This window comes from Artibeus jamaicensis, unplaced genomic scaffold (genome assembly GCF_021234435.1).
Source record: "Artibeus jamaicensis isolate MK-2021 breed Jamaican fruit bat unplaced genomic scaffold, CSHL_Jam_final contig_797, whole genome shotgun sequence".
In the NCBI taxonomy this organism is placed as follows: domain Eukaryota; kingdom Metazoa; phylum Chordata; class Mammalia; order Chiroptera; family Phyllostomidae; genus Artibeus; species Artibeus jamaicensis.
In genome coordinates, this window is record NW_026521977.1 from 1,896,530 (window position 1) to 1,918,314 (window position 21,785).

Below are 21,785 nucleotides of genomic sequence, written 5' to 3' on the forward strand. Positions count from 1 at the left end.
ATATATTTACTTGACTGTTTCACATACATTTTGGCTTCTACCAGAGAGGTAGCATAGTGTAAAGAGAATGAACACTAGAGTCAGACTACCATCATTGAAATCCAGAGCCTAGATAGCTCTACCAGTTAGCAGCCATGCAGACCTTGGAAAAATTACTTGACATCTTTGTGCTTCAACTTTCTCATGTTATGAAGTAGAAATAAGAATACTTATCTTGTAAAATTATCATAAGATGTAAATACCTATGTAATTACGGAAAGCTCTTGAATAGAACTGGACACATCCTAATTGATATGTCTGTGAAATTCTTTTTAAAGCTTACCTAATAACCAAATTCAAACTCTGCATCCCTAAAACTGTACCTCCTCCTGTAATACTGATTTCAGAAAATGCCTCCAAATCAAAAACACGGCCTCTTTCCACATCCTGACTTCTTTTTCAGTGACTCTTTAAAGCTCATGCCTTCAGGGTTGATAAGATCTTGCCAGGCTTTGCCTCCTCTACTGTGAGGATGAAGACTGTTCTTAGCAATGAGACTGCTGACATTCCGGAAAATGTCAACATCACTCTAAACGGACACGCAGTAATTGTGAAGGGCCCCAGAAGTACCCTGTGAAGAAACTTCAATCATATCAATATAGAACTCTATCCCATAAAAAAGAAAAAGAAGAGGCTCTGGGTTGACAAATGGAGGGGAAATAGAAAGGAACTGGCCACAGTTCGTACCATCTGTAGTCACACACAGAACAGAACAAGATCAAGGGGGTAACACTGGGCTTCCAGCACAAGGTGAGGTCTGTGCGTCCACTTCCCCATTGTTATTCAGGAGAACAGTTCTCTTGTTGAAATTAGAAATGTCTTGGGCAAAAAATACATTCACAGGGTCCAGATGAGGCCAGGCATTGCTTGTTTAGTATCTCAAGCCCAAAAAGATGAGTTAATTCTTGAATGAAATGACAGTGAACTTGTACCAAATTCAGCTGCTTTGACCCAGCAAGCTACAACAGTTAAAAACAAGGATATCAGATAATTCGGGGATGGTATCCATGTTTCTGAAAAAGGAACAGTTCAGCAGGCTGTGAATAAGATCTAAGGTGTTCAGCTACAGAAACAGTAAGGTGCCAGTAAGGATGATCTCAGACCTATTTGCAATATTTTTAAAGATGCGACAAAAGATGTATATTGATTGGGGCAGGGCAAGATATTGCCAGAGAAGGGGAAAAAAGAGGAAAGAGAGAAGAAAAAAGGAAATGGAGGGAAGAAAGAGAGAAGAGAGAGAAACTGAGGAATTATGGTAGGAAATAAACCAAAATATTGATAGTGGTTATCTCTAGTTAAAAAGATTACAAGTAATCAAATTCTTTACATACCTTTTTGTATTTCTGAGATCTTATAAAAGTTAAAAATATGCTTCCCCTTTTACCACAGAGAAAAAAAGCTATTCTGAAAATATGTTTAATGATATTCTCGGTAAAGTCTAAGCCCTTCATGAATTGGTTCCTGTTACTCCCCATATCCCTCGTCACCTCTCACGTCTGTACCTCTGCACAAAGAGCTACCTATACCTAGAATACACTCCCCATTCACCCTCACCTGCTAATTCTTACCCCATCCTTCAAAACCACTCACGGGTACCATCTCTTCTGGAAAGTCTTCTTGGACCACAACCCTGCTCTCTCCTAACCCACCATTCCCATCTAAGTTAAATACCCTTCTATATGCACCTTTGGAATCTGGTTTACAGATATAGCACTTATCACATAAGTTCAATCATTAAAGTGTTAGGAATCTGTTTCCCTGTTTCCCTGATATAAAACACTTGTTTCCCTAGTATTTTCTCTTACCTAACCCAGCATCTAACATAGTACCTAACACATAGGAGATTTTAAAAAGTTGTTTAAATATCTCCAAGACTGTATTATTTCTATTCTATTATATTGTCTCACCAGACATGTATAATAGTTGGCAAAATGAGTACATAAAACAGTAGATTCCCAATCTGGGAGTATTAAAAATGAAACACGATGCCACCATTCTTGTTCCTTCAGTCAACCACTTATTTCCCAAATATTTATTGACTACCTCATATATGCCACACACTGGGAATACAAGAATGAGAAAAGAAGAGAATAAAAGGCTTCCTCTTTCATGATACTTTAGGGTGAAGAGAGAAGGCAAATATTGACTAAATACTTGAAACTACTAAATAAACATTAGAGACTTATCCTAAAAAGTTAAGAAATATATTTGAGATAGAACATACAACAAAAAGATGTCACCATGTTTGGAAAGGTAAAAGATCCTGAATCAGAAATGAGATTAGATTAATCAAAGACAGCAATATTCCATCTTTGTTTCTGGCTACCACATACACAGACATATCCAGGGTTATGCATTCTTTCCACAACATGCTAAATAACTCTACTAATGAACGTGGCATGAAGCCTCATAGTTCTTGCCAGTTACACTACCCCTTCTGAAAAAAACAAGCCAAAGCAGTTATTCGTGACTTTCAAAGCCAAGAACTTCAAGAGAAACCAATCCTAACTTCCTGGCCACAATGGTAAGTCCTGGGATGACCAGCTGATGGCTGCTGCCTTCTGAGGACTTTCTATACTGGAGGGTGCAGCAGAGACTCCCAGCCACACCCAATACCTATTTTTCCTTTTTCCCCAACTAGGAGACTTTACTGGAGATGGTAATATGCCCAGCTCAAAAATGAACAAAGCCCACCAATTTTTTCTGTCTCTCTTTTATCAGGTATAGTTTATAAGCTAGTTTTGGCCAAAGAGATACAAATGGAACTCACTAGGAGCACTTCTGAGAAAGCTCTTTTTCTATTTTCTATTTAAATTTATTGGGGTTATCTAAACTTCAGGAGTACAACCTTACAAACACACTGTATGTGTAACCCACTGTGTGCTCACTACCCAAAGTCAACTCTCCTTTCATCATCACACATTTGACCCCCCTTCCCCTCTAGTAACCATCATACTATTATCTGTGTCTACAGTTTGTCTGTTGCTTTTTGTTTTATAGACTGCATATGAGCGAAACCATATGGTTCTTGTCCTTTTCTGTCTCACTAACTTTGATTAGCGTGATACTCAAGATCCATCCATGTTGTTGCAAATGGCAATATTTCATCATCTTATGGCTGAAGAGTATTCCACTGTGTGCAGGGTGGGTCAAAAGTAGGTTTACAGTTGTGAATACAAAAAACACAGAGTTTGTTCTTGTATTATTATTCCTTAATTGCTGTGTTATTGTCCATACAGACAACTGTAAACCTACTTTTGCCCCACCCTGTATATGTACCATTTCTTTGACCAGTCATCCAATGAATGACACTCGGGTTTTTTCCACATCCTAACTATTGTGAATAATGCTGCAAAGAAAGAAAGGGTACATATACCTTTACGAATAATTTTTTTTTTCAGGTAGATACCCAGAAGAGAACTGCTGGATCATATGGTAGTTCTATCCTTCATCTTCTAAGGAACCTCTATACTGTTTTCCATAAAGGCTGCACCAAACTGCATTCCCATCAGCAGTGTACAAGGGTTCCCTTTTCTCCACCTTTTCTTATTGATAATAGCCATTTTAACAGGTATAAGATGGTATCTCCTGGTCTTGATTTGTATTCCCTCATAGCTACTAAAGTTGAGAATCTTTTCATGTATCTGTTGACCATATGTATGTCTTCTGGGAAAGAGTGTCTGTTCAGGTCCTCTGTCCACTTCTTAATCGGATTGTTTGTTATTTTGTTGTTAAGCAGCATGAGTTGTCAATATATTTTAGATATTTGGCCCTTAATGCAGTGGTCCCCAACCTCTTTGGCACATGGACCAGTTTCACTGAAGACTCGGGGGAGTGGGACCCTGGGAAGGGATAGGAGGCAGAGCTCAGGTGACCTTTGCTTTGCGTAAGGAGTTTCCTGGACTCCTCTGCCTTAATGGAAGTATTATTTGCAAATACCTTTTCCCATTTGTTGGGTGCCTTTTTGTTTTGTTGATAATTTCTTCTGCTGTGCAGAATCTCTTTAATTTAATGTAGTTCCATTCATTTATTTTTGCTTTTATTTCGCTGGCCTTTGGAATCAAGTTCACAAAAACTCCTCTGAGACCAAGGTTCCTAAGTTTAGTACCTATGTTTTCTTCTACGTATTTTATTGTTCCAGGTCTTACATTCAAGTCTTTAACCCATTTTGAGTTAAGTTTTGTGTATGGTGTCGGACAGCAGTCTAATTTCATTCTTTTACATGTGCCTTTGCAATTTTCCAACACCATTTATTGAAGAGGCGGGAAAGCTCTTTTCAAAAGGAGGAAGATTCAATCACCTTTTTATTCCTCTCCTCCTTTTCCCTTCTTTCTGCCTAGAATAAAAACATGAAAATAAAGATGACATCCCATAAATGGAGGACTAGAAAGTTAGTTTGAATCTTTTTAAAAATCACAAAATTGTTATACTAGTACTAATCACCTACCTCTGGACTTTTTTATTTTGTGGAGCAGAAAAATACATTCCAGCCCAATGGATGATGATGATAATTAATAGAACTAAATTAAAACTCTGCTTTTGGGGACAATGAAAGAATACAATTCACAATAACATGCACAGCCAAGAGTAAAAAGAGATACCCTAATACTGAACACTGAAAACAGAGTTGCTTGAAATAAAAATTCAGGGTTTAAAGCTACCTAAGCAAGTCTCTTCCTTGCAAAAGAACAGAAATGGCATTGCTTTCTCTTCCATCCAAGAAAGGATATGACAAAGCCGCTGAGAACAACATATTAGATATATTAAGTTATACTTTTTAAAATAAATAAATAAGATCATCACAAGTTTTGGAGTTTGGATCTACCCCTAAGTCTGGTATTGATCTGATACCATATCGTTATTACAACATTATTGACTATGTTCCCTATGTTGTACTTTCCAACCCTGTGACTATTTTTATAACTGGCAATTTATATTTATTAATTTCTTTCATCTTTTCACCCATCTTCTGAGCTCCTCTCCCATGTGGTGACCATCAGTTTGTTTTATGAATTTGTTTCTGTTTTGTTTGTTCATTTATTTTGTTTTTAGACTACACGTGTAAGTGAAATAATATGGTGTTTGTCTTTCTCTGTCTGATTTATTTCACTTAGCATAATACTAGTTTCATCCATGTTGTTGCAAATGGCAAGGTTTCTTTCTCTTTAATGACTGAGTGATACCTCATGGTGGTTTTATTGCATTTCTCATAATTAGTGATGTTGAGCTTCTTAAAAAAAAAGATTTTATTTATTTATTTTTAGAGAGGAAGAGAGGGACAGAAACATCAATGTGTGATTGTCTCTCGTGTGCCCCGTACTGGGGACCTGACCTGCAACCCAAGCATACGCCTGACTGGGAATCGAACCAGCAACCCTTTGATTTGCAGGCTGGTGCTCAATCCACTGGGCCACACCAGCCAGGGCTGAGCTTCTTTTCTTATGTCTGTTGGCTATCTGTATGTCTTTTTTGGTGAAATGTCTGTTCAGGTCTTCTGCTCACTTTTTAATCATATTGATTTTTTGCTGTTCAGTTGTTGAATTTCTTATATACAGGGTGGGGCAAAATAGTTTTAGAGTTGTGGGTATGTGAAAACACAGACTTTATTAGTTATTATTAGTTATTATATTATTTTCCATGTGAACAACTATGAACCTACTTTTGCCCAACCCTATATTTTGGATAGTAACACCTTACCAGATGTATCATTGAAAACTATGTTCTCCCATTCAGCAGGCTTTCTGTTTTGTTGATTGTTTTCTTGGCTGTGTACAAACTTTTTAGTTTCAGACCTATTTGTTTATTTTTCTGTTTGTTTCCTATCTGAGGACCTTTTTGATTCTCTAAAAATGCCATAATGAAAATCTTTATTTCTTACTTTTGTCATCCTCATCTGGACACTGTGTTGTAGCTTAATTAAATTCAAAACTCTGGTGTCAGATTTTATTTTTCTACTAGACCTCACTTTATGACATTAGCTTTGTCCCTCAATGAATTTATCATCTGGTTGTGTGGATTCTCCTACACAGTTTTCATCACATCTGCCCTCACATACTTTCTGGTGTTCTCATGGAACCTATAGGAATGCTTTCTCAGAGGAACTAAAAGAACTCTAAAGGCCTGTCTGGAGAGACTGTTTTTCAGAAATTACAGATGAAAGGGACAGTGGAAGGAAAGCTTTTAGACTGGAGGAAGCCCCATATATAAACAGGACTGTCCCTAGCTATTCTTGTATCTTTGGAAATCATATAATTTTGGATTTCCTTCTCTCTGATTTCCCTCTACATATCACAGTTTAAACAAGCTATACATACCCATTTTGTCCATTTCTTATAAATTAAGGAGCCTTTAACTGCATGCAAGATAAGTGTTTAGAATCTGGAGAGGGCCAGACAATTTGGTACTGAATGAAGAGTCCTGAGATTGCTCCAAATGAAAGAAATCCTTTTTATGTCACTGAATTTTATACCAAAATGAGAGAAAGCATATCCTAATAATGACAACAGTAACAAACACATCATAATTACTATGTACCAGGTACTGTTCTAAGCACTTTATGTGTATTAATTCATTTAATTCTTATATTTTTATTTACTAGACTGATGAAAAAAGGCAGAGAGCCTTTCTATAATTTGCCCAAGGACATAGGGTTACTAAGCAAGAATGAAAACTCAAGCAGTCTGGCTCTGGAGTCCATGCTCTTAATCACTTTACCAAAATGTCTTTCTAGCTGTTACACCTTAAGTCATTTGAGAGTCAAACTGAACAGAGCTGAAATTATTTCTTTCTCACTATCCTGTCAAAGTACTGCTACTCTCCCAGTCACCCGAATTTAAATTTGTGAGATGACTTTTAGCTCTGCAGTGCATTCTACATTCAGTTAGTCATACAACCAAACCTGTCCATTAAATACTCCATTTCCACTCCTACTTTCACCATCCTGAAATTCCACAGCCAAAAATTGCATCACCTTTTCAAGAAGGCAATAATTCATGCCAACCTTATTAATAAAATATCTTTTTCACATGGTCTCATGTACCAGTTTTATGGAACATAATTACAATAAAATATTTTACATTTCCCCATAAAATTTCTCCTTAACTTCAGTCCATCATTCTAGCCTATGTAATAACTTTCCCTCCCAGATATATACCAATCACAAATTAGATAAGCAAAACTTTAAACTAAAAATGTATCTATAACATTCCCTATTCAAATGACACACAAACACTTTAAAAGTTTTCGTGCTGGAAATAAAACCTATAGAAAATCAATTTTTAACCCTTAAATTATACCTGGAGGTAGGGTGTTCTCACTTCAATTACCAGAATCATAACTTATATGACCCTCAAGGGAACACAGTGCTTCCTTTAATCTGCTTTGGTTCCAATGAGTATCAGTGAGAAAGTTTAGAGACTTTAAAAGAACTTTTCCAAAAAGGGAGAACCAAACAAATAGAGGCAAAAGGCTTAAAAACAGTCCACAACATAAGATAAATCACAGTATTCTCGAACTTCACTCACTTCCTGAACTATAGGTGTTATTTACATAGTACACCACAGTAAATCACAAGACTGTCAATGGTCTCAATATCCCAACACGACGGACCAGCCAAGTAGTTCAACTGCACACTCAGCTCCCATAGCAGACTTCCTATCAGCATTCACCAATTCTAATTTTCTCCAAACCAGAGTCATCCAAAGTCTTGGAACTACTCTCAAGGTCTCTCATATGGACACCTTTATTCCCAGCTCCCTCTGTGCCAGGATGTGTGAAGTGCTATCTTGGGAGACAGAAAGAAGGAACAGTTGATTCTGACCTATATTTCAAGTCCTCCTATTTTGTTTCAAATCTGGAAGAAATGACTCTTCTAGCTGCTTGGTAACTGACAACTGGAATGACTTTAGCCCATTAATGTGCTCTTACTCCACATATGAAGGAGATGCTACCTTAACCACAGGCTAAGGTGATCTGAGATTATAAAATACATCACTACTGGTATTTGAAACATGCCACAGATGTTAACTTCGTGTGGTATGGACTGGGTGAACTTCACATTGTACAATGCCTTGTAATGTCTCCATATCCTCTGGCACTGCAGCCAGCACCTCTAAAAATGACGGCCAGAGGGCTAGCAGGAGCTCATGGCTCCACTAGCACCAGCTGGCACTAGTCTCCAGTCTCCAACATGATCTGTTGCAAAGCTAACCAAAAATAATGTCCAAAGATTTGCCAGAGCTGGAGTTTCTTTTTGAAAAGCAGATGGCAACTTAATTAGGATCCTAAACATACACTGACATAGCATAACATCCAGCATTGCATAGAACCAGATCCCTATCCCAGTCACTTCAACTAGATTATATCTGAAATCCCACCCTTAGCATACTGTAATTAAATAGGATAATAATATTTCACATTCTGCCCTACGTATGTTCTAGAAAACCCAATTTTGTTAGGTTGAGAGTCCTACATTTGTAAGTTAATGACAAATTCAAACACTGTAGAACCCTTACTGTTAAAAAAATGAATATGTATATATTTTGATACGAATTTATCAAACAAGCTTTTGGGGGGGAAAGGCATATATAGTATTTCCAAGTACAGTAACAACTGGAATAATAACCTGAATAGGTCAGGTTAATGTTCTTATGGACTTGTAAAAAATAACAAGACCAGTGAGGATGGTGTGTGTAAGACTATGATGACGAACACATATACAAGAGGAAGTCCACTATCACTATAAAAATGCTACCAGACTTGAATTTGAGGGCACAAGCAACATCTGCCTTATTTAGCACAGTATCCCTGGCACTCAACTCATTGTCCAGTACCTAACAGGCACTGAGAAAATACTTAAGACTCAATCACTGTAGGTACTTAATATAGGCTAAAGCTACATGACCACTTGGAAAGAGTATTGTACACATACTATTTAATCATCAAAAGAGGGTGTGGAATTTCACCAAAGAACCTTTAAGGTCCCTTCCAAACCCTAAGATTCCATAAAATTTTAATTACCCCAGTGAAGATTTTAAATGAGCATCACACTAGATTACAGAAAGGACCTTTAGGGAAATGTCAACCAATAACTAGAAGCTGCATCACAAACTACAATCAGTGTTTTTATATAAATCTTTGCCAAGCAGGGAGTAGAAAAACAAAGAAAAACGAGCAAAGCAGAATCACTAAAAATTAGTGTTCTTAAAGGACTACTTAAACTTACTTATATATTTCTATATTTAGAAACTATATAATTAAAGTAACCTAAAAAATAACTAAGTCTATGCACTGTATTAAAATAAATCCTTAAATGCTATATTATGTATGCTAAGAAATAATTAGGAGAAAAAGTTCCTGGTATCAGAAGTACATACAATCATTTCTTTCTTTACAAGCCCCAAATTAAAATGTCCTCTGTCAGTTAGGCAACTGCTCAGTTACAGGATTGATTTAGAAATACACAGGATTTTCATACTTGTACTTAACTTGCTTTAATGATAAACTGCAATTGTGTGATTCTATATCTCTCTACCATTTTCTCTGTCCTTGTATGAAATACAAATATTTTTGGAAGTATTATACCATATACAAATAGGTTGTACATTAAATGTGCAATTTGATTAAAGATAAGTATAATCACAGTCATGTAGAACTCATGTCTGAATAATTCTTGGCTAGTTTAAGCCAATAAACTAACATCCACCACTCTTCTAACTTTTTCATTAGAACACCATGGCTATCATAATTAAAAGCCATTCCTGAATTCACACACACCATAGATGTTTCTTGCAAATACAGTCATCCCTTAGTATCCTTGAGGAATTGGTGCTAGGACTGCCAAAAATACCAAAATCCTAAGATGCTCAAGTCTGTTATATAAAATGGTGTGGTATTTGCATGTAACCTCCATACATTCTCTTCTATACTGAATTACATGTGACATCTAACACAATGAAAGTGCTATGTAAATAGTTGGTATATGTACTGTTTAGGGGATAGTGATAAGAAGAAAAAGTGTGTACACATTCCATACTGACACAGCCATCGCAGTCCTAACTACACAGTACACGTCAGCAACACCGTGACATTCTTCATCCAGTGTTTTCCATCTGTAGTTGGTTGAATTGGGGACGCAGACCTGCGAACGTGGACCCTATGGAGGGCTAACTGGATGGCCTAGTTTGGAAAAAATAAAAGCAGCCAACTCCTTCATTACCACAGATTTGTGTCATTAGACGCTTCTGATTTCAGTGTTAAAACATTTCTATTCATGTCTTTCTAATGTCAGTTAAAACTTCTGAACTAGAATAAGACTTGTCCTATTAATTTTTTAACTTTTAAAAAAGCAGAAGAAAAAAACCTTTTTTAAAAAATCAACTTGCCCCATCTAACACAAAGAAGAGAGTATTTTATTCTAGTTTCAGAAAAATGTTATAAGAGAGTCAAAAGAACAGGGTTTTATTAATCATCTCAGCCAACAGTAAGTAGGCTTATGACCTTGGGCAAGTTACTGAATCTCTCAATTTCAATACCTTATTTTTAGCATGAATAGAGATTAATTTCAGCACTTAAAATAAATTTAACTTCACTAAAACTGTCAGTTTCCATCTTTCCAAATCTTGAATTTACACAAATTTTCCCAACTTTTGAAATAATCTGCCTAAACTTCCACATATATTTCAGATTCTGGATAATGTTTGGCTTAACTTAATATCTTTAAGCTAGTAAAAATTAGCTGTTTAAAGAAATAAACTTTACTAAATAAGAATGTATTGTCTTTAACATTAATTTATGAAAAACCGATCCTATTTTTCTCTTTCATTGTATTTCAGGGGATGTCAGAAAGCATTCTTATCCTCCCCTTCACAGACTCACGTCAGTGTCATGCAAAAACTTCTGCTGACATAGGTACAAGCTACACAACAATACTTCCAATTAAGACATACAACATAATCTCAGTGAATTTCTTAAAGTCTGATGTCTCATGGTAAAATTTGCCAAACAGTACACACAGCCACATCACTCATAAGTTTTTAACTGATTAATAAACTTTCAATTCTCAAACATTAAAAAATGGTTTATCACTAGGTATACACATTTGTTCTGCCACCTTAGTAATCATCTCCCCCTAAAATCTTGTATATTGGTGGTATTACTACTTTTTATAGACACGTAAGTACCACTAGAGGCCACCAAATACTTCACTTTTTAAAACTGACACATTTATAAGTTATAAGGAGATGACAATGCACAGTATATCCATAACTGGGAAAGTTCTACATGAACACGCAAAGCACAATACAAACTCAAGCAAAAAGATGTGAACACATTTTATGCACCAAATAGGATGTCTGGATCACCAACGAACTTGATTACACCAAGAACTGGGCAATGGTGAGTATCAAAGTATCATTACTTATACACCTTTGAAAATATTATACGAAGTGGGGCCCCCCAAAATAAAATTTACTTATAAAAAATTGTGTATTTATTCTTACATGTTTAAACTGCAGTCACCTTAGTCTCTATCTGATGCAATACACCTATCAAGACTTTTCCCTACTGCTCAAAAAGCTTTTGAAGTCGTTCATTTTTATTCCTTTTAGTGCTTCTACCATTTTTTGTTTCACCTCCTGAACACTGGCAAAATGTTTCCCTCTGAGGACGTTTCTTCATCCAAGAAAATAAAAAGAAAGTCACTTGGAATGAGATGGGGTGAACAGGGAGGCTAGGGCTGTTTTTGGTCAAAAACTGCTGAGCACTCAGTGCAGTGTGTGAAGGTGTGTTAGGAAATACGCAAATGTGCTGAAAGAGTCTTCGAAAAAATTCACTGAGGACAAATGCAGCTTCTCAAAACACAGGTTGGTACACTGATACAGATGGTTCCCAGAACACTCATGCTTCCCCTCCCAGAATACAGGAGGGGAAGCCTGTACTACAAGGGGCCCGACCTCTACAAAATAATCCTGGGTTTTTGGGTCCCCCCCCTTGTATAACCTGGAAAGTTGATGCTCTCTTTAAATAGCTACTGCATTTTATAATCAAATGACATACCTATACACAGGTATATGTAATATATACTGATACAGATAAATAAAATCCCAGAGTTCAGTATTCTTTCTTCCATACTACGAAGTCTTTCACATATAATGTTTTTATATCTTAAATTGGCTACCATCTATAGCAATTGAAACTGAAGAGGAAGGGTCAAAGAATACGTATGAATGACCCACGGACATGGACAACAGTGTGGGGAATGACAGCGGACGCAGGGGGTGGGCTGGGCAGAAGAGGGCAAAGAGGGAAAAATTAGGAAAACCTTAATAAAATAAACAAGAATAATTTTTTAAAAACTTTAATAAAGAAGTTTCATTGTCAAAGTCACCCCACAGACTGGAACATAACCAAAATTCTAACTTGAAGACAAAAACCTGGCTCAGCAGAATAGGTAACAGGAGAAAATTTTGCTCTGAGTGCCTAGGGCAGGGGTGTCAAACTCATTTTCACCGGGGCCCACATCAGTCTTGAGGTTGCATTCAAAGGGCCAAATGTAATTGTAGGATATATAAACGTAACTACTCCTTAACTAGGGGCAACAAGCTCAGCACCACCGGGTAGAAACAAGGTGCCAGGCCATATAAAACAAGGTAGAGGACCAGATTTGGCCTGTGGGCCTTGCATTTGCCACCTGTGTTCTATGGGAACTTCTGATGGTCTCCCATGTCCCCTCATTTCTTCCAATGTCCTCCTCCTCATTAAAGGTAAATACATCAAAAAACAAGGGCTCAGGTAGCATCCAGAAATTCTGCAGCACCAAGTGAAGTCTACGAAACAAAATGGGACTTCTTGCTGTCTGAGAATCCGCCTTTTTTTGTATGATGATGCAGTACTTTTCAAGGCTTTCGAGTATTTCAGGGAACCTTTATTGTCATGCTTTTGGCATTCTATCTCAAGTCTTTGCTCAACTAGAGGTTGCAAGTATGGTCTTCTAAGTTTTCCTTTAACACCTTTACAATTTTAGCTTTCACATTTAGTCTATGATCCACTTCAGGTTAATTTTAATGCATGGTGTGAAGTTAGGTGAAGGTTAACTTTTTTCAAAATGGATATTCGATTGTTTTGGCAACGTTTATTGAAAACCCCATCTTTTCCACAACTGAATTACCTTAGCAACTCTACTGCAAATCAATTTACCAAACATGCGTGGGTTTGCTCTTAGACTGCTGCACGGATTTATACATCTATCCTTAAGGCAATGCCACACTGTCTTGCATATTGAACTTTATTTATAGCATGATCTTGAAACTAGGTACTGCAAGTCCTCCAATTTTATTTCTTCCTCCCCAAATTGTTTTGGCTATTTGTTATACAATATGTCTTAGAGATTTGTTCATGTCATTGCACAAAGCTCTATCTTATATATTTTTTAAAGATTTTATTTATTTATTTTTAGAGAGAGGAAGGGAGGGATGAAGAGAGGGAGAAAAACATCAATGTGTGGTTGCCTCTCATGTGCCCCCTACTGGGAACATGGCCTGAAACCCAGGCATGTACCGTGACTGCGTAAATAGAACCCGTGACCCTTTGGTTTGCAGGCCAGCTCTCCAACCACTAAGCCACACCAGCCAGGGCTCAGACTTTCCTTTAACAATTTTTTTTTAATTTTAGTAGTAGTAAAATATACATAAGATTTCTCATCTTAACCATTTTTAAGTACAGTTCAGCAGTGTTAAATACATTCACATTGTTCTGCAACCAATCTCCAGAACTCTTTCCTCTTAGGAAACTGAAAATCTACACCCATTAAACAACTCCCCATTCCTCTGTCCCCTGGGCAAGCAGCAGGTACCTAGAAATTTGAATGCTGTCTGTCTCTATGAAATTGACTATTCTAGGTACTTAATTGGAATTATACAGTATTTATCTTTAAGTGGCTGGCTTATTTCCCTTAGCATAATGTCCTCAAGGCCTATCCATGTTGTAGTGTATGTCAGAATTCCCTTGTTTTTTAAGATTAAGTAATAGTCCATTATATGTACATAGTACATTTTGTTTATCCAATCACCTGTCAATGGATATTTGGGTTGCTTCCACTTTTGGGCTATTGTAATTAACATCACTATGGATGTATGCACAAATACCTGTTTGAGAACCTCCTTTCAGTTCTTTTGGATACATATCCAAAAGTGAAATTGCTGGATCATATAGTAATTATATTTTCAACTTTTTGAGGAACCACAATATAATTTTCCACAGCCTCACCATTTTACATTCCCAGCAGCAGTGTACAAGGATTGTAATTTTCCCATTTCCTTGCCAACACTTGCTATTTTCTGTTGTTTTTAATAGTAGCCATTACAACAGGTGTAAAGTGATATTTCACTGTGGTTTTGAACCGCGTTTCTCTGATGATTAGTGATGCTGGCACCTTTTATGTGCCATCTGTACATCTTCTATCATGTACCTTTTAACAGCTGTGTTATATTCTGATGAATGACTATGGGGACCACTAATCAATCATTCTGCTACTGATGGACATTAGGTAGTTTCCAACCTTCTGCCATGAATAACCTTATACATGCACATGTCTCGGTAACCATACATATTTTGAACAAAATGATTCAAAAATAGTCTCAGTTTATGCATGTTTTCCAATTCACTACTTTCACTCTTATATGAGAGATGAGTAGCAATATTCCATGTCTTAACAAGGGCAAGGCCATTTGCAAACAACATGACTTTGTAAAAAGGTTACAGCTGAGTAGTTCTACATCTTCCTCAGAAGTTCTCTACGGTCTCAAAGTACCAGGTATAGCAGAACCACAGCATGGCAAGAAAACTTTGTCTGAGGTGGTTCTGAGAGTAATAATGAAGCAGCAGACCGTGGAGACTGGATAGGTAAAAGATTCTGCAGCACAACTGAGGATACTGATGCATTAGTAAAATAAGCAGAATTGTAAGTAACAATTCTAGTTACTTACAGTTCTAGAAAGCTTAGTGTATGGGAATAAACCACTTCGGTAAGCATGGAGCAATGTGAGAAAAATAACAAGACTGACTATCCTCCAGCCCAGAGATGTTAAGAGAATCTACTGTCTCAGCTGTATCCTCTAGATTCCATCAGGTTCTAACATGACGTGTGGTTTTATTACCTCAAAGGGACAACTGTCTGGAAGTAGGAAACAAAAATGTGAGTTGAGCCCACCACTTTTCAGTTTAAAGCCCAGTTACATCCACTTGCTTTGTTGTGAACATAACTGGAAAACTCCTTTTTGTAGTCCTTGGTTTACGGGGTCCAGCACAAATAACGCCCCTTTTTATTACAAAATCTTTTATTTCAAAATCAGAAGCATGTAATTCTGTAACATAACAAGATCACACTCAGGCACACCATATGACATTTTTAGGTGAAATGTTCAAATTAAAACTACAAATTATTACAGCAATATTATTCCCCTACCAACCACACTCAAGCAGGCATCACTCCTGCTGGACCCTGTACTTTAAGTCATGTCTTCATACATCATAGCAGTTCTTATCTTTTCAGCCTCAACTCTTTACAAAAACAAGAGTCCATCTTCATGTCCTTCACATCCTCTTTAAAACTGAATTCATCACTAAGTGCACTACCTCAGCACAGAGGGTTTAGATTCTACCTAAGTATATTTTATGGTTATGTATTTTTTACTTTTAGCTGTCTTCTTGTATTTTTCAAATCTCTCTAGCTGGCAAATTATCCTGTCTATCTTTATTCTAAATGATTACTTACAGAGCTGGCTTATTGTATTCACATGCAAGAGAGCCGTTTTTATCTATTATAATTCATCTTAGATAAAGGGCCTATAACTCTAGCCTTTTAAAATCTCTGTGAACCTTAATTCTGTTATCCTGTACATTCACTGACTTGCTCATCTTCCTCTCACATACTTTCCTCTACAAAGAGGGGAGAAAATTCTCTTCCATGTTTTCCACACTCAGTTCCCTGACCAAACATGATGTATATCTAGGTCAGAATGACATCTGCTATCCCATTTGTTGTATTCAATGCATTCTAAACAGCTTAAAGAAATAAAGTATTGCATGGTACTTATACTAACTTATCTGCCCACAAACTGCATCCTATAATATAGTAAGACTACTTCTCCTGTGTTATAACTGCAGAATGTTAAATAAAAAATTTTGCCCCTCTTCTCCTCAGTCTATACCTACAATTACAGAAAACTGGATTCATATTGAAATTAGTCAAATCACTGTTCTCTAATTTAAATAACTAAACTAATTTCATAAGAACCTCAAGTTTAGAAATTCTACCTAAATGTTTACTCATCTTTTCCTCATCACAACATCTTTATAACATAGTGCTTGAGTCTTTTAAAAACAGTCAGATAGACCTAAAAATGCCCCAGTGCAAACATTCCTTAGTAAAGACAGGGCATATTTTCTGAATTACAATATAAAAAAATTAGGATATCTTTTAAAAAAGCTAATGCCAAAACAATACTTTTTCTGATGTCCAAAACCCAGCCAATAAAAACATTTGTTCCCATAATCCAAAATAGGTTGTTAGCCATAGAATGCCTCTGCAAAACAATTCTTACACTTTCTTTGAAATACTGTCACTAAAATTAACTGAAATTTTATTTATATGACTGTCTGTGGTTTTCTTGTATGCTTAAAAAATACAAGAAAAAGATAAAAATATCCCAGAATTGGAAAAGTAGTCATTATGTTTGGTTTAGCTTATTTTCATATTTTTATTTTTAAAATCCATCCAAATTAAAGTTCAGCACTTTCCAATAGACGAAAAGAAAAAGAAGACGGTTTCTTTACATAAAAACTAAGAGAATAAATTCAGAATCCTTATTTGGGATTTGACTTTTTAGGGAATGAATGTCTAAAATCCTCTCCCACAAGTCGTAAAAAGCTTAGTCTTCAGGCTGAACATGATTATCTTTCATTTAGAATTTAAACATATCAAATGTATGCTGTCTGGGAGAAAAGTGAGAATAGAAATAATTTCAATACAATATTATGCTCTGAGCCTAGATCTGCCCTCAGATAAAATAAGTTGGTTTCCATCTAATAACACAGCATTCTTTTAACATTTTTAAACCTCAGTTCTTCCAAATTACAGAACCCTGTTTCCAGATCCTGTATTTACACTAAAACACAAATGCTAAACATCACTTAAAGCGTCACTCTCAGAATATTCTCAGATCTTGGCTGACACTTAAAGAGCCGAAAGACCTGGCTTCGAATCCCAGCTCTGCTGCCCCTTAGCTGTGAGACCCTAATGAAATTGTTTAAATGTACTAATCCTTAAATTCCTAATCTGTAAATTAGATATACTACTGTATGTCATCTAATTTATGTAAAGTCATCATAGTCTATCAGTCCTATACAACTGTTAAATATTAGCATTATTGTTATATGCTAAAAGTTGTTCTACTACCTTGGAAGGGGTAAGATTTTTTTCCCCTGCAAATCATCAGAAAAGCGTCACTACCACCCTGGAATCACCAAACCACTTAGGGACTGGGCAGATCATTTCCAACTAAACTAAGATTTTATTAGGCCTATCTTTGGCCTTGAAGCTACAAACGTTACTCTATATTACACAGTATTTCACAGTTATTCAAGTTATTTCTGTTCATATGCAGAACAGTTTCATGTCCCTAACACATGAAGCATAGCCCAAAACAATAAACAGACAACAAAAAACTTAACAGTTGTTGATTCTATTATATTTTTCAAAAGACTCTGACAGATGTTAAATTAATTCGTACACAGCACAGCAGACATTAGAGGATAAGAACTGCTGTCGACTATAGAAAAAAAGAGAAAGAAATTTCTAATGTAATCCAGCAGATCAAAGATTCTTTTTAAATTAAATTCATTGGGGTGACATTGGTTAATAAGATCACACAGGTTTCAAATTTATATTTCTATGGTACATGACCTGTGTATTGCATTGTGTGCCCACCAGCTAAAGTCAAGCCATCTCCGTCACCATGTACTTGGCACCCATTACTCTTTACTACTAAATAATAATCTATCCCCAAAAAACCTTGAAACGCTTTGCTAAGTAAGAATCACCCAAGAAATCATCTAGGAAAATCGCCATTCCCCAATCAGCAGTGCATGACTGCTTGTTATTGGAGAGACACTGACAACACTTTAACACAGGAGTGTCTGTCATACAAAGAAAAAAATTTACTAAACAGTGAAATCAATAAATGCCTCTCCCTCACTAATGGAGAAACAGAGGCACCACACTGTCCATTCCCTTGACTTTCAAAACACAAAACTTTCATCCTTTGTCAGTCATAGCTAAATAACTAGTGCCAAATCATGGTATCTCTCCACCCTAATAATGTCTGTTGTTCTTGAAACTTATGAAGGTACTCATTGTTCAAACAAAGTGTTGTAGTTTATTTCCCTCCATACTTTAATGTGAGAGAAGGTAGGAACTCATGAAAAGTTAAAAAAAGTCTCCAGCACCAATAACTTCCCCTTTCAGTAACATCACTAAAAAGATACTTAAGCCCTGGCTGTTGTGGATCAGTGGATTGAGTGTTGACCAGCAAACCAAAGGGTTGCTGGTTCTACTCCCAGTCTAGGGCACATGCCTGGGTTGCTGACCAGATCCACGGTTGGGGGCACACAAGAGACAACCATACATTGATATTTCTCTCCCTCTCTCCTTCCCTTCCCCTCTAAAGATAAATAAATAAAATAAAATAAAAATTTTTAAAAATGAGTCCAAAATATTTTTAAAAGATATTTAAACAGAGTTGAAAAAGTTTAACAGTACAAACAAATACCTAGTTAAACACACAGGAAGGCCAATTACTAGTATTTGTCAGAATGTAGGGGAGGAAAATAAAGGAATACAACAGGCTCTTCAAAAAGTTACTTTTCCTTAGATCCTCACATTCTTTCCCCATTTTTAGTACCAAAATTCAAGATTTAGCCTTTATGGGGATCTACAGAATATACAGACTTCTTTTTTTACACAGTGGGATTATAGTAATCAAAATTAGGCATTCAGTGATGTATCTTTTGTCCTCAGTGAAGAGAAAATGGACAGTCAACAGCTAGAACGAAGAAGCTCACAATTTTCAACATCCATTTTACCCCGATATTCCTCACTCATGCTAACTGGAGAATGAACAATTCCTCTCCTAGAGCAGGTGCTGCAAGATGTCAGACAAACAGCAAGAACAGTGGTAATGATAAATCAGTGATCTCACTTAAAGAGCACTTACTTCATGGAATACATTGTTCTACGCATTTTATGTGCATTTTAAACCCATTTTATCTTCACAAAAACCCTATGGGATTAGTATTGTCATCACATAGATGTTATAAATGAGGATTCTGCTGCTCAAAGATATTTACCTGTCAAAAGTCAAACCGTCCAGCTGGGAGTCCAACAGAGGTCTCCTCCAGAGCCTGCACACTGCACCATCACATTACACTAAACGTCCTCTCGACAAAAACTGCTCTGAAGGACATTTCTAGAAGTTTGTGTGTGTGCACACACAGGCAGCACACACAGGCAGCACACACATACATACACACTCCAGCACTTTTGAGAACCAAACTGCAGAGCCCCATTACAAAATACGTTAATGACTTTAGTGATCACCTTCCAGTCCCTCATTCACCAGCCGTCGTGGAGGGCCACCACGGAGCACGCCGTGGCCACCGTAAAGTACGCTGCACCACTGCATTCCTTTACAATCGCTGGCAAAGACAAAGCGGTTGAATCGCACTGTTATAAAGCGACCTAAAGATCCTATAGCTAAAAAGAAAGAATTTGGATTTGTGAACTCAACACAACACATCACCATTAAACCAACATTTCCCGTTTTTTGTTATTTTTTTTTGTTCAGTTGTCACCGAAGTAATAATCTGGAAATTATCAGAAAAAAACATAATAAATATTTGTTTAGTGATACACTATCACTAAAGCTACTATTTTGACGAGAGTCAAAGGAATTTTTCATCTTCCAAGTATATAAAGGTCATCAATTTCATCTTTAATATAAGAGAAGTTTACATGCGAAAAAGAACAGTAAAACAGGCATTTCAGAATCAGTATATTCAAAGGTCACCTCACTGGGGGAATGGAGGAGAGGGATTATTGCTGGTAACATGTCACAGTTAAATCACCAAATTACTTAATAGTAACTGTATCATAAATATAATCATAAATGTAACATAAGAAGAAGAAAAGTATTATTATAAAAGTACAATAATACAACACCAACTTACCAATTCAATTCCCTGTGGAAAAGGTGTATCATCCCAGTCCTTCTGTGGAAATCTCTGGATTATTTTCCCCAGACCTGCTCCTGACCCTATTAATAAAATCAAAGTACATGAGGTATTGTAAAATCTGAATACTTGTTATAGTAATACTTATTTCTCAATGAGTATTTGTTGAATAAATTGATATACTGATTAAACATTTTCAAGATTTTAAGGACATAAAAATATGTACCCTCTAAACATAATACTGAAATGGCAGGCAATCCCTATCCAACAGAATCTCAAGAGTGATACACAAGAAAAGCTGAGAAAGACAGACAGAAATATTGTAATCTAGAGTCTCTCCATACCATGGAAATAACTGCCTTTGTTCCCAATAAGGAAAGCAATCTTTTCAGTATCTCAGGCTGAAACTTTAAAGAACTTTTCTAGGGAGACAAAGTACTTTTAAGTGACAAATGAAATGGTACTGTTAGCACAAAGCTTCAGTTATGGGTTATAAACTCTGTTGTGAGTAAAATAAAGATTTTTACAGTGGCCTGGGAACTTGACCATTGCCCAGGCAGGGTTTCTCAACATCAGCACTACTGACTTTTGGGGCCAGATAACTCTGGTTGTGTGTTTAGGGGGAGGTGTGGGGCGCCCCATCCTGTGCCTTGTGGGATGTTCAACAGCATCCTTAGCCTCCACCCACTAAATGCCAGTAGCACCACCACCACCACCAAGTCATTACAATCAAAAATATCTCCAGACACTGCCAGATGTCCTCTGGTGGGGGCAAAACTGCCCCTGGTTAAAAACCACTTGTCCATATCATTGTTATAAAATTATCCTGTGACTCTAAAGAATGGAATGACTTTCACTTGAACATTGGGGATGAAATCTGTGAGTAATTTGGGTATGGAAAGTATATGTTAGATCTAAATTGCTTTTTGGTATACTTTTTAAAGAGTTTCATGTACTTGCACATTCTACATTGTGTCCCAGGTTACTATGAAGTGAAAGCAACAACATTCTGATTATTTGTACATCTAACCTAAGGAAGCCCATAACACCTGATTCAATTTGCTAATATATATATATTCTCTACCCCCTGTTAATTTTTTTAAATAATCCACTATCATCCTTCACCCTCATCCCTATTAAACTTCCCCCTTTCCCCTCACCTAGAGTTCAATCACTTCATGGACAAATTTTTACCTTTGAAAGAGAAATGGAAACAAATTCATTTTACTGAGGAACTCAGTACTATGTTCTAAAACCGAGGTCACATTTGAAAAAGGTAAAATAAAAACATTCTCAATTAAAAGTTTATAATTGCTAAGTATAGCAACTCATCATATATAGCGGAATGAAGGATTTCATTGAGTAAACTAAAATAAAAGTGTTTCATCACATGCACTAATTTTTTCAAAATCCACCTCAAGCATAACCACTTCTGACATTCCAAGCAGAGATAATTCAAAAAA

At 36.5% G+C, this 21,785-nt stretch overlaps 2 protein-coding genes and 1 pseudogene across 3 annotated transcripts in view; 2 read left to right on the forward strand and 1 right to left on the reverse strand.

The window, feature by feature from the left end:
- Positions 1-21,785, reverse strand: part of SBF2 (SET binding factor 2) — a 392,309-nt gene that overhangs the window by 317,840 nt on the left and 52,684 nt on the right. For both annotated transcript variants that reach the window (XM_037133799.2, XM_037133797.2), the window contains exon 2: positions 20,320-20,405. In XM_037133799.2, the coding sequence (XP_036989694.2) occupies positions 20,320-20,405 (86 nt within the window). The remainder of the gene's footprint in view (positions 1-20,319; positions 20,406-21,785) is intronic.
- AMPD3 (adenosine monophosphate deaminase 3) overlaps positions 1-21,785 on the forward strand; it is a 319,382-nt gene that overhangs the window by 51,906 nt on the left and 245,691 nt on the right. The gene's annotated exons all lie outside the window — the stretch shown is intronic.
- On the forward strand, positions 485-1,093 carry LOC119040725 (60S ribosomal protein L9-like; annotated as a pseudogene).